The sequence below is a fragment of the Chaetodon auriga genome, chromosome 14, assembly GCF_051107435.1.
Source record: "Chaetodon auriga isolate fChaAug3 chromosome 14, fChaAug3.hap1, whole genome shotgun sequence".
NCBI lineage: Eukaryota > Metazoa > Chordata > Actinopteri > Chaetodontiformes > Chaetodontidae > Chaetodon > Chaetodon auriga.
In genome coordinates, this window is record NC_135087.1 from 8884781 (window position 1) to 8898959 (window position 14179).

At 42.8% G+C, this 14179-nt stretch overlaps 2 protein-coding genes across 5 annotated transcripts; both read right to left on the minus strand.

Moving 5' to 3' along the window:
* Positions 1-937: 937 nt before the first annotated feature.
* On the minus strand, positions 938-7955 carry fut9a (fucosyltransferase 9a). The gene is made up of 3 exons (XM_076748434.1): positions 7262-7955; positions 5076-5328; positions 938-4761 (listed from the first exon to the last, which is right to left on the minus strand). The coding sequence occupies exon 3, from the start codon at positions 4751-4753 to the stop codon at positions 3671-3673; it is 1083 nt and encodes a 360-aa protein (XP_076604549.1). The 5' UTR covers positions 4754-4761; positions 5076-5328; positions 7262-7955; the 3' UTR covers positions 938-3670.
* A 1640-nt stretch (positions 7956-9595) lies between these two features.
* On the minus strand, positions 9596-13575 carry manea (mannosidase, endo-alpha). 4 transcript variants are annotated; one of them, XM_076749520.1, is made up of 7 exons: positions 13245-13528; positions 12781-12809; positions 12522-12637; positions 12022-12419; positions 11058-11167; positions 10805-10881; positions 9596-10639 (listed from the first exon to the last, which is right to left on the minus strand). In XM_076749520.1, the coding sequence occupies exons 3-7, from the start codon at positions 12527-12529 to the stop codon at positions 10006-10008; spliced, it is 1227 nt and encodes a 408-aa protein (XP_076605635.1). In that variant the 5' UTR covers positions 12530-12637; positions 12781-12809; positions 13245-13528; the 3' UTR covers positions 9596-10005. The 4 variants fall into 4 exon arrangements, with proteins under 4 accessions (XP_076605635.1, XP_076605634.1, XP_076605632.1 ...); XM_076749519.1 differs by having other exon boundaries at positions 12022-12637; positions 13245-13348; XM_076749517.1 differs by having other exon boundaries at positions 12022-12637; positions 12781-13575.
* Positions 13576-14179: the final 604 nt, after the last annotated feature.

Here is a 14179-nt window from a genome sequence, read left to right on the forward strand (position 1 = left end):
CTTGAGCTCTGAAAACTGGAGGAACAACCCCCTCCACCACCACCTGAACTTTCACATTAATCCTCAAATGACATCGATGGATTATTTGCGCCACTGATCCTGGTTACACACACATTTATCACACACTTTGACCTGCAGCACTAAGCAGAGGCAGTTGACAAAGATGTGTCATCTCTGTGTGGTGGAGGAGACAAATACCAGAGTGCTAGTGAGGATATGGGGTAACTAACAACAGCCAGAGGCTCGAGGCGTAACCACCACAACAAGCTCTCCTCGCTCTCATCAATCACTTATCAAGGCTTTTGGACAGCTATTTATACTACCGCCCGCATTACATGGCACCGGAGAACAGAGTGGGCAACATTTGTGGAAATTGTATTTGACGTGGATGCAAGAACACTATATTAGGTGACATCCCATAAAATGTGTTAAGACCAGCTTGCGTTAACCTACATGAAGTTTTCCCAAGATTCATGTAAAATGATGGAAGTACTCAAATTTAAAGGAATATGGACATTTTGGGAAATGCCCATACTCACTTTCATGCAGGGAAATAGATGAGAAGATCGGCATTATTCTCATATCTGTTTGCTAATTATGAGGTTAGCTTAGCATAAAGAGTGGTAATGGGGAAGAACAGCATGTAACAGGCTCGCTGCATCCTTCTGTTTACAGCTTCCTGCTAAGTTAAAATAGCATCTAACTAGCTTCTGGTTCTTGCTATGTATTTACTGTACAGACATAATAAAGGCATTAATCTTCTCATCGAACTCTTGGGAAAAAAGCAAACAAGCGTATTTCCCAAAATGTCGAGCTATTTGTTTACGGGCAGCAGACCACCATGGAATGAAAACTAGATTCAGTGTGAGATTATTCGAAAGGTAACCATCACATACATGATCAGGCTTGTCAAAAAAAGTGCTGTCAGCTCCACTCATGTTTGCTCATTTGTCCATATCTTTATTTTCTTTGACACTATCAGACATCTACAGTTAAAACACAACATTTGGCAAAATACAATGATTTGGCAAAAAACTTGTACTGATTGACTCACTGACTGTTTCAGTGAACTGGCAGAAAATGAGCATTTCCGAGGAAATCGTCACGATCAACCACTTGCGAAGATTTCATCTCCCGTGGTATGCAGTGTTTTTTAAGGACTCCAGCAAAATCAGTGCCAGGTCAGACAGCATCCAGAGACATCCTGATTCACTCTCTGGTGCTGTGACACACTCGTGAACTCAGACGGGGGACGGAGAAGCCACAGCCCCTCGTGTTTGTTTTTGTGCAAAAAAGAGAGAAAGAAAGAGAGGGTGAAAGAGACGGACAACACAAAAAATCAAAATCTTTTGTTCCTTAAAGTCACCAACCACATTAGACAAGAAACCTTTGTTTTCATACATGAAATTGGACTGTACAATATGAAACCATGAGTGGCAGTTTCATAAGTTAATCTGTGGGACAGCCGAGGTCTTGGATGACAGTTTATGAACTCACAATAGCTCCATCTAAGACAGGCACCAGCACAGTGAGTCACACAACTCCACATGAATAAAAAGTGCTATATCTCTGCTGCATTTTGGCACGACGTTCTCAATTAGGTCATGCCAACAAGACTACCGCCTAATCAAAAACAAAACAAAACAAAAAAAACAGTGTAAAATTGCCTCCCTTGATGAAAACTCCCACCTCACAACACTAAAACCATTATCTCTGACATCATCCTTTTCAAGCGTCTCTCTCCTTTCGCCTTGATTCACAGCCTCTTGAAGCACCAGCGTCACTTACAAAGGTGCAGTGAAATCACATTCACTGCCTGACAATACTTGCATGTTATAAAGAGATTTGAACATGAAAAATATATACAACACGTTTTTTTTTCTTTTCCCCGCTAACACAAACACCATCCTCAGCCTGATGCACAGAAACGACCTGTGTTAGTGGGCTGGTTTGACCTTGATGACGATTCAGTTCACTACAAGGGTTATATACAGGTTTCACTATGGCATGTGGAACCATATTCCATAAAAAAAATAATTGAATTCATCCTAATTTACATCAATGGTCCCTTTGACAGAGGAAATCAAAATGAAACCTGATCCTGAAGCGTGTTCGAGTACTTTGACCAAGAAGACACCAGCTCACCTTGCATAAAGTGTTGACATGGTTTTCCACAGTACGTCCTGTAAAGACTTAACCATCATGTCAGTAGCTGCTGAGTGCTGTTCAGATGCATTGTTCATGGATTAGCTGTTCCGACAACATTTAAAAGTGATGTGATATGTACAGATGCCGAGCTGTCTTTTTAGAGTGTGATCTTGAGTGGTGCAGGTTGGCTGGCGAGCCACACAACTGTAAACAGGAGTAAACAAAAAAATCCAGAAAAATATTTCTCACATGCAACCTCTAACTCCTCAAACAACACCGCGGTGTGATGACTCAAAGACAGAAATAATCGTCAACACTTCACATCTTTCACATTGTTCTTAACAGATCCCAAACACGTGGGCAGAGCTCACCTGATCTGACACCGTCCTACACCCACTTCACCCATATGCTAACACCTGCTTGGAATAGTTGAAAATATCAGTGTAAATATTTTAGTGGGATGACAGTACAGCACGCGAGGCAGAGGAGCTTCATCTTTGTCGTCACTGTTTTCACTTAAATAACAGTTTTTTTTTTAGGTCAAATCAGAATGCAACATAATGAGGTCCAGGAGTTTCATGTTGCGGTGCCCCAGCTCCGTACTGTACTCTCATCATCCACACGGGATTCAACTGCACTGTGACACATCACATGTGACAATGAACAACTCACAACATGATTAAAATAGTAGCCTCCCTCTCACAGAGCAGTCACATCTGCTGTCGGAGACTACCAGGGTAATGATCACCATATGTCATCTACAACCACTTACTATGATGACCGTCTGTCTTACTGTACATATATAAAGATAGGTTGGATTAGCAGTGCAGATGCTAACTTACAAAAATAATAATAAAAAAAAAAAATGACAGCTACATAATTCCAAAAATACACAAATATGTACATGACACAATTGAACTACTTTCACATTTGAGTTCAGTAAACACTGCATAGGTGACTGCATCACTAGCACAGATGAGATTGTTTTTATCATATAATGCCTCACTTGAATAAATATTACATAAATATTTTCACTTTTTATGTCAGTCTCCTCCTGCAGCCTATTCCAATGTCCACTGTGTGCCACTTGAAAAACGTGGTGTTTCAAAAAAACAAAAACAGCAACCTCACATCATGAATGTCATCTGATACACAGGAACGTCCATACAATCACGCATTCACACTAATGACAGAACAAAAACATTAAAAAATAGCAGCAAATGTGGGCATGTTAAGCAAAACATGGGCTGAAATAATTAAAAAAAATGTAGTGCATTTGTAATTCATAGAAAATAAATAATAAATGAGTAACACAAAATGCAAAGTAAGGCTGAGCAAATTTGGCTTGCAAATAAAAAAACAAAATAAGATGGATGTCTCACTGTGCCACAGAACCAATAAAAAAAACATCATTCAGGAGCTCGGGACAGAACAGTAATGAACCTTCATGTTAACCGAAGGACAAATATCTTAAAGCACTGCCTTCAATGACAAAACAAGCACTGCATAGCCCTTCAGAGCACTACCCGCCCCAGTACCACTTGTCAAGGTTATTGAATGCCTTGTACTCCTTGTGCCTGCGCAGGTAATCACAAGCCAGGCATGTGTGCTCTGCCCAGAAATAGGCCTTCTTTACTTTAAAGTGCCGCCGCCACTCAAAGTACCTGAGGTACATTTCCTCGTTCTTGTCCAGGAGCAGCAGGTAATCGGCCAGCTCCTTGGGCGAGGTGAAGTCGTCCACGTGGATGAAGGCGTCTCCCTGGATAAAGTTCTCGTAGTTCTGCCTGGGCGGGCCGAGAACCACTGGCACTGTCCCCACAGAGAGCGGGTTGTACAGTTTTTCAGTAATGTAGTCCTTGTGGATGGAGTTCTCGAAAGCCAGGTAGAACTTACAGCTGGCGATGGTGGGGAAGTAGTCTTGGTCAGAGATGTACTCCCCGAAGGCTTGTCCATACGCGTGAACCTCAATGTGTTTGTAGAGCTCATTGTAGTATTTCACTCGCACGTGGTCCTGGTTCCAGTTGCTCACAATCCAGCAGATCAGCTTGTTTTTGCTGGGTGGGACAAAGTCCTCCTCCCCCTCCGCTGCTACGATGGACCCATAAGGCACTTCAATGTCAGCATCCTGACGGTAATTGAGAGTCAGATTGAACAGGTTCTCGATCCCAGGCAGCTGGGAGGAGTGCGACGGCGACTCCAAGTTCATCCATATCCACTTCTGGAAGGATGGTCGCTGCAGCGGCGGCAGGTTGGAGAGGTCGGTGCAGATGTCTCGGTGATGGATGACGACCCCATCCGACTTGTTGTAGAGGTTCCTGTCTGCGGTGATGAAGCAGCCCTCGATGTTGAAGAGAGAGCTGCACACACCCAGGTCGTAGGTTTGTCCGAAGGGCCAGAGCCAGATCAGCACGGTGGTTACGTTTTTATCGCTCTTGGTGGAGAAGAGGTTCTTGACCCGGTCTGTGGACGCTGTTGACTCTACAGGACCCGATAACCAGCTGGTGGATGGTTTAAAATACATCAAAAACAGGGTCACAAAGCATCCCAGTATGAAAGTGCCGAGCAGGAGGGGTCGTAGGATTCTGTGAAAAGGTGCAGATGGCATACTCCGTCCTGAAAAGGGCACAGCAAAGGGGGGGGCAGAATAAAGTCATGATCAACATGATACTACAACATTTAGACTGCTCATCTAATCGTGTGAAAGTTTTGCACATTAGGACCATGAGTTTTTAATGTCTGTTACACTGGATCATTGACTGTGAACATCATTTGTGCCTCACTTAAATTCAGCCGGCTTGTGAGCATCTGCATGTAAACACAGTGTTCCTATTCTTACTATAATATGAATATACACCCTGCCACACAGGATTGGATCAATACTCAGACAGAAAAACATGCTGCCTCTCCATGAACATCATAAGACAAACCTGGTGGATTTGACTGAATGCTGAAATCCAAGGAAGAGTCGAAGTTGTGGGAACCGGAGGGAGGAGTTCCTACATTGGGTCGACGGTGGGAGCAATCTTCTCTGTGATTCAGCGCTCATAGACGAAAAAAAAAAAAAATTACAGGTCACAGCTGAGAGATGCCTCTTTGCTCTAACGCTGAGTAACAATGATCCACAATGATCTAATGAGGTGTGTTTGATCTTGAATGTACAGGTCTTCTTAATGATGCCTCCTTCATGTGAGCAGAGAGAGACAGAATCAGAGAGAGCCAGTTAGGACTGGAGAGGGGGGAAGAAACCAAGCATCAACACAGAAACAGCAAGCAGCAACATGTCTGGAGGATGTATGCAATCTGCATGTAGAGACAAGCTTCACCTCCAAAATCTTTTACATTTGCTGGAAAATAAAAGGAAAACACTAAGGTTACAGCAAAGTCGCCAGTTAATCATGGGTGTTGTTTTAAATTTTCTAGTTAAGCATGGATGTAAGCAAGCTGCTGTTATTACTTTTTGGCATGTACTACATATTGTAAGAGAATGCTGCCATCTTAAGGCTGAGGGGAGTAGAAAGGCCCCCGACTCTCCGGCTTTCTGGGGCTCAACACACCTGCATGTTGCATAAAGAGGCCATACAAGCAGATTGAGAGTCCAAGTGCAGAAACAGACCTTGAGAGGTGACTTTTTATTTCGCACATCACTAAAGCAGGTTTAAATCAGTAATTCCAGCTCCGACACTGACCTTCCTCCTATCATCTGTCCTATATGACATATGGGGAATAATGCCGGCCTTATGTATGACAGCGCCCCTTCATCTTTCCCATCTGTGTGACTTAGGGACACGGATCTGTGCACAAAGGCCACATGAACCCGGGCCAGATGAGTGCGACTCCTTTTAAAAGCTTACAGTATCAATACATTTTCATGTAGGCAAATCCTCTTACACTGCTGAAACATGTTTTCTGTCAGCAGCAGCGATAAGCCCTTTGCTTTACAAGAGGATGCAGCCCGTGCATACCTTCATATGTTGATGTCAAATACATAAAACGGTATAGATTCAAGGAAGGCTCAAGTGTGCAGCAGCCCAGAGATCAAAATCAGACCTATTAAATATGCAGTGTGTGGTAAAGTTATAGTGTCTCCATGGTGATGGTGCTGAGGTCACAGTATTTAACATGAGAGGGGAATACTGCATGGCTCGCGCAGCTGATGCATTCCTCTCTTCTTTCCATCTCTGAGCCGAGAAATGAGCGCTGAGTGAGACATGTGCAGCTCAAACATTCATTCACGTTCTGAACAACACAACTGGGGTTTTGTCAAATGCATTGTGATGTATTTGGGACACGAAAAGAGCACCGCATGGGTGAGTAGTCTGCAGCGGGGCTACGTTTGAGATGACTGGAGAGAGGCAGGGAGAAGGAGAAAAAAAAAAAAAAAAACGCAAGGCAGATTTTGGTAGCAAGCATCAAGCACAGAGATGCACCCAATCCCTGATGTGGTTTCAGTAACAGCTAAAGGGCAGAAGGAAAGCGCTCTTGCAAAATACCATGTTTCGTTTCCCTGTCTTCATGTTGATTTATGCGTGTTGCGTCAGGAAAGCAACAGCACCGATTGTAAAAGGACACTCCATCCCAGGTGAGAATCAATTTCCAGCCAGCGAGCACTGAAGGTCATTTTAAAACGCGATGCTCCAGCCGAGCCGCTGTTTAAAATGGTTGTCTGCTGGCGTGACACCGCATCGAAGTTGATGAGAATATTGGAGGCACACTGGAATATTTCATGTGTTGCCAAAGCAGCCTTTTGCGCACCAGAAACGCGCAGAATATAAGTAATAGCGCGGAGGATGGTGCTGTGAAATGTGCAGTATGTGCCATGCAAACGCGGGTGAGAGTGCAATGGAAGATTGGAAACACAAGTCGCATTCAGTGGAGAAAAATGCTTTACATTTCGCTTAAGTGTAGCCTAAACTGCCCGGTGGGTTAAAAACGAGATGTAAAAAGAAACATCCCGAGGAAAATGGGAAAGCGCGCCCGGTGAATTCATTGTGACATTTTTTTTCCTTTTTTTTCTGTGGGGGTTCTTTTCTAATTAGCTGGCGAGGATTTGCCTTCAAAAGCAGGTACTCAGCCATGGGGTGCAGGGAAAGAAATAGCCATGCATTACACTCACCATCTCGACAGGCGTGAGTCAAAATAGACCCCTCTTCTCATTTCCTCCAGAGGTCCGTACCCTCCTCAAAGACACCTTGCAACATACGGAAGATGTGGATGCGTTTGGAATAAAAAAAAAAAAATCGCGCCCGTCCGCCGTGTTTGCAGGGATAGATCCGGATGAGCCCACATCCCATCGTCTTGATCCAGGAAATGATGGTACCTACTGTAGCAATGTGCGCTGAATCTTCCTCGCTGGTGCACACCGACGCAACGAATGATGGCTGCTAAAAAAAAAAAAAAAAAAAAAAAAAAAGAAAAAAAGAAAAAAAAGAAAAAAGAAAAGAAAAAAAGAAGGAGAGAAATTGGCGGCTACCCCGTGAGCCTGCACACTAAATTCATGGCTCGGTGTGTGAGGACGCCATGTATGCTCAGGGATGTGATGCGATGTGGAATAATTCCCTGCTGGCTGCCCATGCGCTACCTTACTCTGTTTACCGTCAATGCAGCTGCAGGCTGTGGCGGAGCTCCAGTGTGTGTGTGTGTGTGTGTGTGTGTGTGTGTGTGTGTGTGTGGGATGCTGAGATCCAGCGTTAGTGCATATTACACTTCAATCATCTGCTTAAGCTTCTCATTTGAATAAACAGGTGAATCATTTGTGCTGCGAGGAAACGCGGATCAAAGGCACCCCCTCCAAACACACACACACACACACACACACACACACACACACACACACACACCCCACCCCTCTCCCTCTCCACCTTGGCCTGCATCGACTGTTTATCCAAATAAGAGAATAATGGGAGGTTTATGTGGCACATGGCTGCCTTTCAGAGATGTAGGCCAAAGTGTGAACTATGACTGCTGGTATGACCGCAACCTCTAACCCCATCCAAAATCAGTAAAGTCATTCACACTAATTTCCATAGCATTTTCATGTAATTCAGAGCACTTGCTGCTACAAACAACAGATTGATGCCTCGGTGCAAAAGGTGGGTTAATTATTCTACAAATAACAAAGAGGCACTTCAGCTTTGAAATGTAGCTATTAGCATCATTAAACCTCTAACATCACCAGTAATGCCTATGAGCTCAGTCTTCATTAATTATTGAAAGGGGCACTCTAGTGATTTATTGTTGCACTTCCATAAAAGTTGAGGGTGAGAGGGGTCAAAACTGAAAGAGCACAGGCTGAGATACGACAACTTATAGGCCCTCGTGTGGTTTTCAGCCACAGCGGGCAGCAGTTTTCAGTGGAACAGCTCTAAAAATCCAATGTAAACTACCAGTTCGAGGCTAGCTGCTGAACACTCGGGAGCATTTGGCAGCTTAAGAGACAGATATCTCCCTCAAGAGTGGGTAGGGACCAAAAGCAGAGCTAAAAGAGAGTGAACACTGGGCTTACATTCGCCAGGGGGGCAGAAACACAACTCAAAATGAATGATGCTTCTTTGTGACTGCTGGAAAACTGTATCTGCAGCTCTCACATCTCATAAATCAGTTACTGCAGGTTTAAGATTCGGCTGCATTACATGTCCGTCATACCAATATTTGTCCCATTCGCATCTACTGAAGCCTGAATAACAAATTCAGGCTTGTGTTTCCTATTTTCGATGCAATCTCTTTGCCGGCTCCGACAGACGCGCAGGTCAGAATTCACCTGTGCTGGAGCGAGCTGATGCGTTCAGTCAGCTAATAGAAAAACTGACACGCTGCGTCTGGGAATGGAGAAGTTATTATTCTAGTGTGTTCTGACTCCATGTTTGGTATATTACCACCCTACCAGTCTGCAAACTGCAGTGGCGTTCTCATTCACGGTGTGCAGTTTGCAGTTGTTTCAGTCAATACTCATTACCTGCATCAGAGCCGTGACATCACGACATTGTCAGGGTCATTTTCTCAGACTCGAGAAAGCTTCCTGCAGAACCACAGAGGACATTATGCCATTTTAGGAGTGGCATGCCTCACGACAAGTGCAAAACTGCTTCAAAGAAGTTTATGTGTCTGTCAATCAAAGTGATACCGATATAAACTCTGTATCTTCATGTCATAATAGTCACATTAAATGAAACTTTTCCTCCTGATATGCACATTTTTGCAGCAAGTTCACTGGAGTTAGACCATCAAGGAGACGGCCATCTATTCCACAGATAAAAATAATTTTGCTTTTGCCCTCATTGCCTGTTTCAGTAAGTGAACTGCTGTCCCGTCATCCCTCCAGTGTTGTCATCGCGATGATTCATCTCAGATTTTGGGCTGACATGTCTTTCAAATATCAAAATCTATGTCGTGCTTTTTGCTGTGCCGTTTTTGGGCTGAGGCAGAGTTGGAAGCAGAGTGAGGCGACAGCTTTACACCGGCAGACTGCTTTGTTTATTGGCGTCTTTCCTTCCTTTCCAGGGTGCACTTTATTAATTTCTATTGAGGTTTAATATAGACACAGATTACAGGACGGCAAATCATGCCAATGCAGTTTTTTTTTCAACTGAAGACGGTGATAAAACATGCTGATTAAGTTATGAACCCAAAAACTTACAAGGCCGTGTAAACAAGAAGTAATAAGACATCAGTTAAATTAACAATAATTCACCCAAGTGTAAAAAGATCACATACATCACCGCATCTTAAATTAAGATAATTTAGTTCACTTGCCTGTGGCTTTGCAAATCATGTGGCTGCTCTCATAGTTATTCATCATGTGTATTTTGTGTAATTATTTATACAACCATAAATAAACGTCCGCAATGGTTCTTAGTCACATCATTCCTGCCACTTCCGTCGCTCGCCACCAAATATCGCAGCCCATTTGCGAGTGATCTCCAGGTAGATTGAGGGTTTATTGGGCAGGTAGTCCAGGTACACTGTCTGGCCAGTTTTGGGAATTGCCATTTCAATCTGTGTCCCCTCGTGCCATTCATTAAAAGATGTTATAGAGATAAAATCAGGCCTTGCCTCCAATGCGGCACTCAGCGAGGTTTCATAGTATTTGCCGTTGATGCGGTTTCGAGTGTTCTGGAAGTTCCAGGGGCGAATGCTTGTGTCAATATACCCGGGGCCCACACTTGGGATGAATATCAGGTTGTTGTCTTCACAGAAAGCTTTTATAGAGTCCCAGTTCCGCTGAGTGGAGCCATAGGAAAATCCATTAGTAGCAAAGTAAGTATAGAGACCATCAAAACCGGCAGTCAGGATATCCCTCTTATGTTTCTCCTCAACCAGCAAGGCGATGAAGATGGCGTCATACGGGGTGTCCCTGATGCTGTTACTCTCTGTGTGTTTTAGCAGTTTGGCCCACTGCTCCGAGTTCATCAGATATGAGTCATACACATAGAAGAGTGGAAGAAGCTTGCCAGTGTTTGTCCGGTACTTGAAGAAAGCGGGGTGCTCCCCGTATCTGTGAAGAGGAAGTATAAGGAAAATGTCACAGGAACAGAAAGACTGACACAAACGTGATAGTTACTGATTGATGCCATGAATCGTGACATGATTTCCAGAGGGAGTGTAACATCATGGTGCTGACATCCGACTGACGACACAGAGGAAACAGTGCGTTACTCACTTCTCAATGACGTATTTGACATTAGTGAACATGTTGACTTCATCCCTTCCTTTGAATGGTTCAATATGAAACGCTACCTGTAAACAAGTGACAGCAACATGGAAACACATTCAATGGCAACACAAGACATTCTCACAAACAGACATTTTTCAGAATATTAGCCGTTTCTAAGCAACTCTGTACATCAAACACTTAGCACACTGCTAAATTTAAAACAAACGGCTGCTAAACTCACTCATATCTTCATACAGACCTTAATATGGTACTTATGGGCCACTTCCAGCAGCAAAGGCACGATGTCATCCACTGTCTCACCATTATCGTCCTTCATATTAGGAGGATACCAGGAAACCGCAATGACACCTGAGAATAAACACGGTTACAAACAGGAACAGTGAACCTGAATGAAAGAAAATTGTTCAGAAACAGAATGATTCACATAGTGTCTATGTGCTGAAGTGACTGTGATGCAGGAATAATGCATTAGGGGCTGAAATTAACATAGCAACAATCATTTTCCTTTTATCAGTCAAAATATGGATTACATGACACAACATGTTACATAACGTAGGGTAGGGCAATAACTCAGTGTTACTGTTTATTTATATACATGGCATAACCATTAGGTGTTTATAATAATGAAAATCAACAAAATGAGCTCATTTAATTTTTTTTTTTTTAGGGGGGCTTCATGCTGTAGTTACAGTTTTGTCAGATTCAGTGTGTAACAGTGAAACACAGTTAAACTGCACTGAAGATCACTTTAATCATTTTACATGTGATTTTGCATGCATGTGCTATGTCAAACATTGTGTAATGCTGGAAAAATGTCTTTATTAATAATGGGAGAGTGATTTCAATACGGGCACACTGATCTGACCTTTTCCCTCTTGATATATATTCTGAATCATCAACTCAGGCCAATACTGAGTACTGATCCTACACCAGTGCTCCCTTTTTCCCCAGATCATTTTAATGCGAGGTAACATGAGGCCAGTGAGTGCAGTGGCAGACGTCAGCAATCTAACATAACTGAATCAATGTACCTCAAGGCAGAGGCACTGAATTTTATAATGATGTTGATGAAGAAACTGTATTTAATGCAAATTAACCAGGTCAGTCTGCCCTTGACATCCCTAGATTTCAACCTTATGGTGGAATCACTGAATTAGTGAATTACTGCCCTGGACCTCAGTTTAGGTTGATCTCTGTCTTACCAATGGCTGCTGTACGCAGCTGCTGCATGTGAGCCTCTATAACAGAGGGATCCCTGGAACTGTAAGCCCCCAAAGAGGGGTAGAAGTTGGACCCGATGTCATCAGGTGGGATGTGTCTTCCTTGCGGATACCCCTGAGCCACCTTAAAGTCCCAGTGTGGCAGCTGCGCGTGGTCCCAGTGGATATACTTGCCATCAAACTTGGGGTTCCCAAACCATATGTAGTAGAAAGCATGGAGGTAGTAGTTCGGGGGAGGGAACTTCCTCAGTGCAGCTTCCAGTTCTGCATCTTTTTCTGACTGAGCAGAGTCATTCATTTTGATCTGTTCAGGTTTTTTGCTGTGTTCCCTCTGGGTCTCAGTCTTTCTGTCCAAGAACAGCTCCACACCAACCGGGTCGCTGAAAGGAGAGTCCTCTGGTGTGAGCGCCTTCAAGACCACTGTTATTATGAGCACAAGCAACACCAAAGCAATTAATGTGATGCAAGATTTGCGCCTAAACCTTGCCATTCTTCATTCAGTGCTTGAGGCTATCCACAGTCCACTGTTGAGACAGCAGTGAGGGATTGTTGTGGAACAGGATGCCATTGAAGCTCAGTCAGTGAGTGTGTGTTCAGCCTGGAGGTTTGAGGAAACAAAGAATATGTGTGTTACAAAAGGACATTGGGGCTGAAACCAATTATTTTCTTGATTAATTGCTGGATCAATAAGAAAGTGAAAAATGCCCATCAAAAGTTCTTAGAGGCAAAGCAAGTACTCACATTTGACAAGAAAATGTTTGGCATTTTTCCTTGAGAAAGTACACAAACGAATCAATTAATCGTTTATCAAAAAAGCTTCCAATTTTCTGAGTGATTAATTGATTAACGATTAACGGTTTGTTACCGCGTTAGGCAAAGAAAAGCAGCATTTTCTCACATTTAAGAGGTTGCAATCATCAAATGTTTGGTAGCTTTCTTTGAAAAATGCCTGAAACGATAATCCAATTATCGATTATCTTTTCGGCTCTAAAAACGGAGAAAAAGAGGCGCAAAAAGACACTGAGCTAACTTATTTAATGTGATAGAGTACTATGCGGAAGTCCTGTCAGATATACTGTAGCTAGTTACATCCAATGACAGCACGCTCTCTATGCTATACTACATATAGCTAAGCTAGCTACTGCGGCTTAGCCATGCCTAAAGACACAATAACAAGCTAACAACGTTAGCTACCACAACTCTACCTGCATGGATGAACTTTGGATTTGTCAACAGCTGCCAAGAAAAACAGCGGTGACACAATATTAGTTTTATCCTCCGACTGTCAAACACATCAAATGTTTCCGTGTTAAAACTGGGTCTTTTGAAATACAACGTCTACTATCATCTACGTATTATTACGCTAGTATTATACAGTCACAGCTAGTCGAACGGCTCGTGCGCATCTTCATACATTACTTTCGTTGCACGAGATGCAAAAGACGGGACATAATCTGCACTTCTGGTTCAGTAGTTTGTCCAGTAAACCATCACAGATCTGTAAACTATCTGCTACTGCGAACGCGCAGTATCTATGACCCATCCATGTTATGTAGGAAGCTGATGTTACGCGGTTCGTCCTGTCCGGTCAACAAGAGTCAAGGAAGCAGTTTAACTGAATCAGAGATGTCGCCCCCATTCGTTTGGGAAGGTGTATTACACAAACAATCCTCACTAAGAGGACGTAGAAATCGTGAGAAGGAATTTCGTATTTATGCAGTGGTGGAAGAAGTACTCAGATCTTCTGCTTCTAAAGTACTACTACTCAAGTAAGAACTCAACAATATTACTGCAGCAAAATATAGTTCAAGTCCAAAAAGTAAAAGTATTCATTATGCAGAATGGCCCATTTCAGAATAATGTATATTATATAATTGGAACAGAATTATTGATGAATTAATATGTATATAATTTAAATATTGTAGCTGAAAAAGGTGAAGGTGCTATAGACTTTATAACTTTATATACTGCTGGGTAGTTTAATTTACTATAACACAAGTACATGTACCTCAAAACTGTACTTAAGCACAGCACTTGAGTACTTTGTTACTTTTCTATATGTTTCTATAGCATTTTTTAAACAAAATTCCTGTTTCAAGAAAAAACATTCTAAGTGGTACCAAGTTTATCTTGCAGTGGT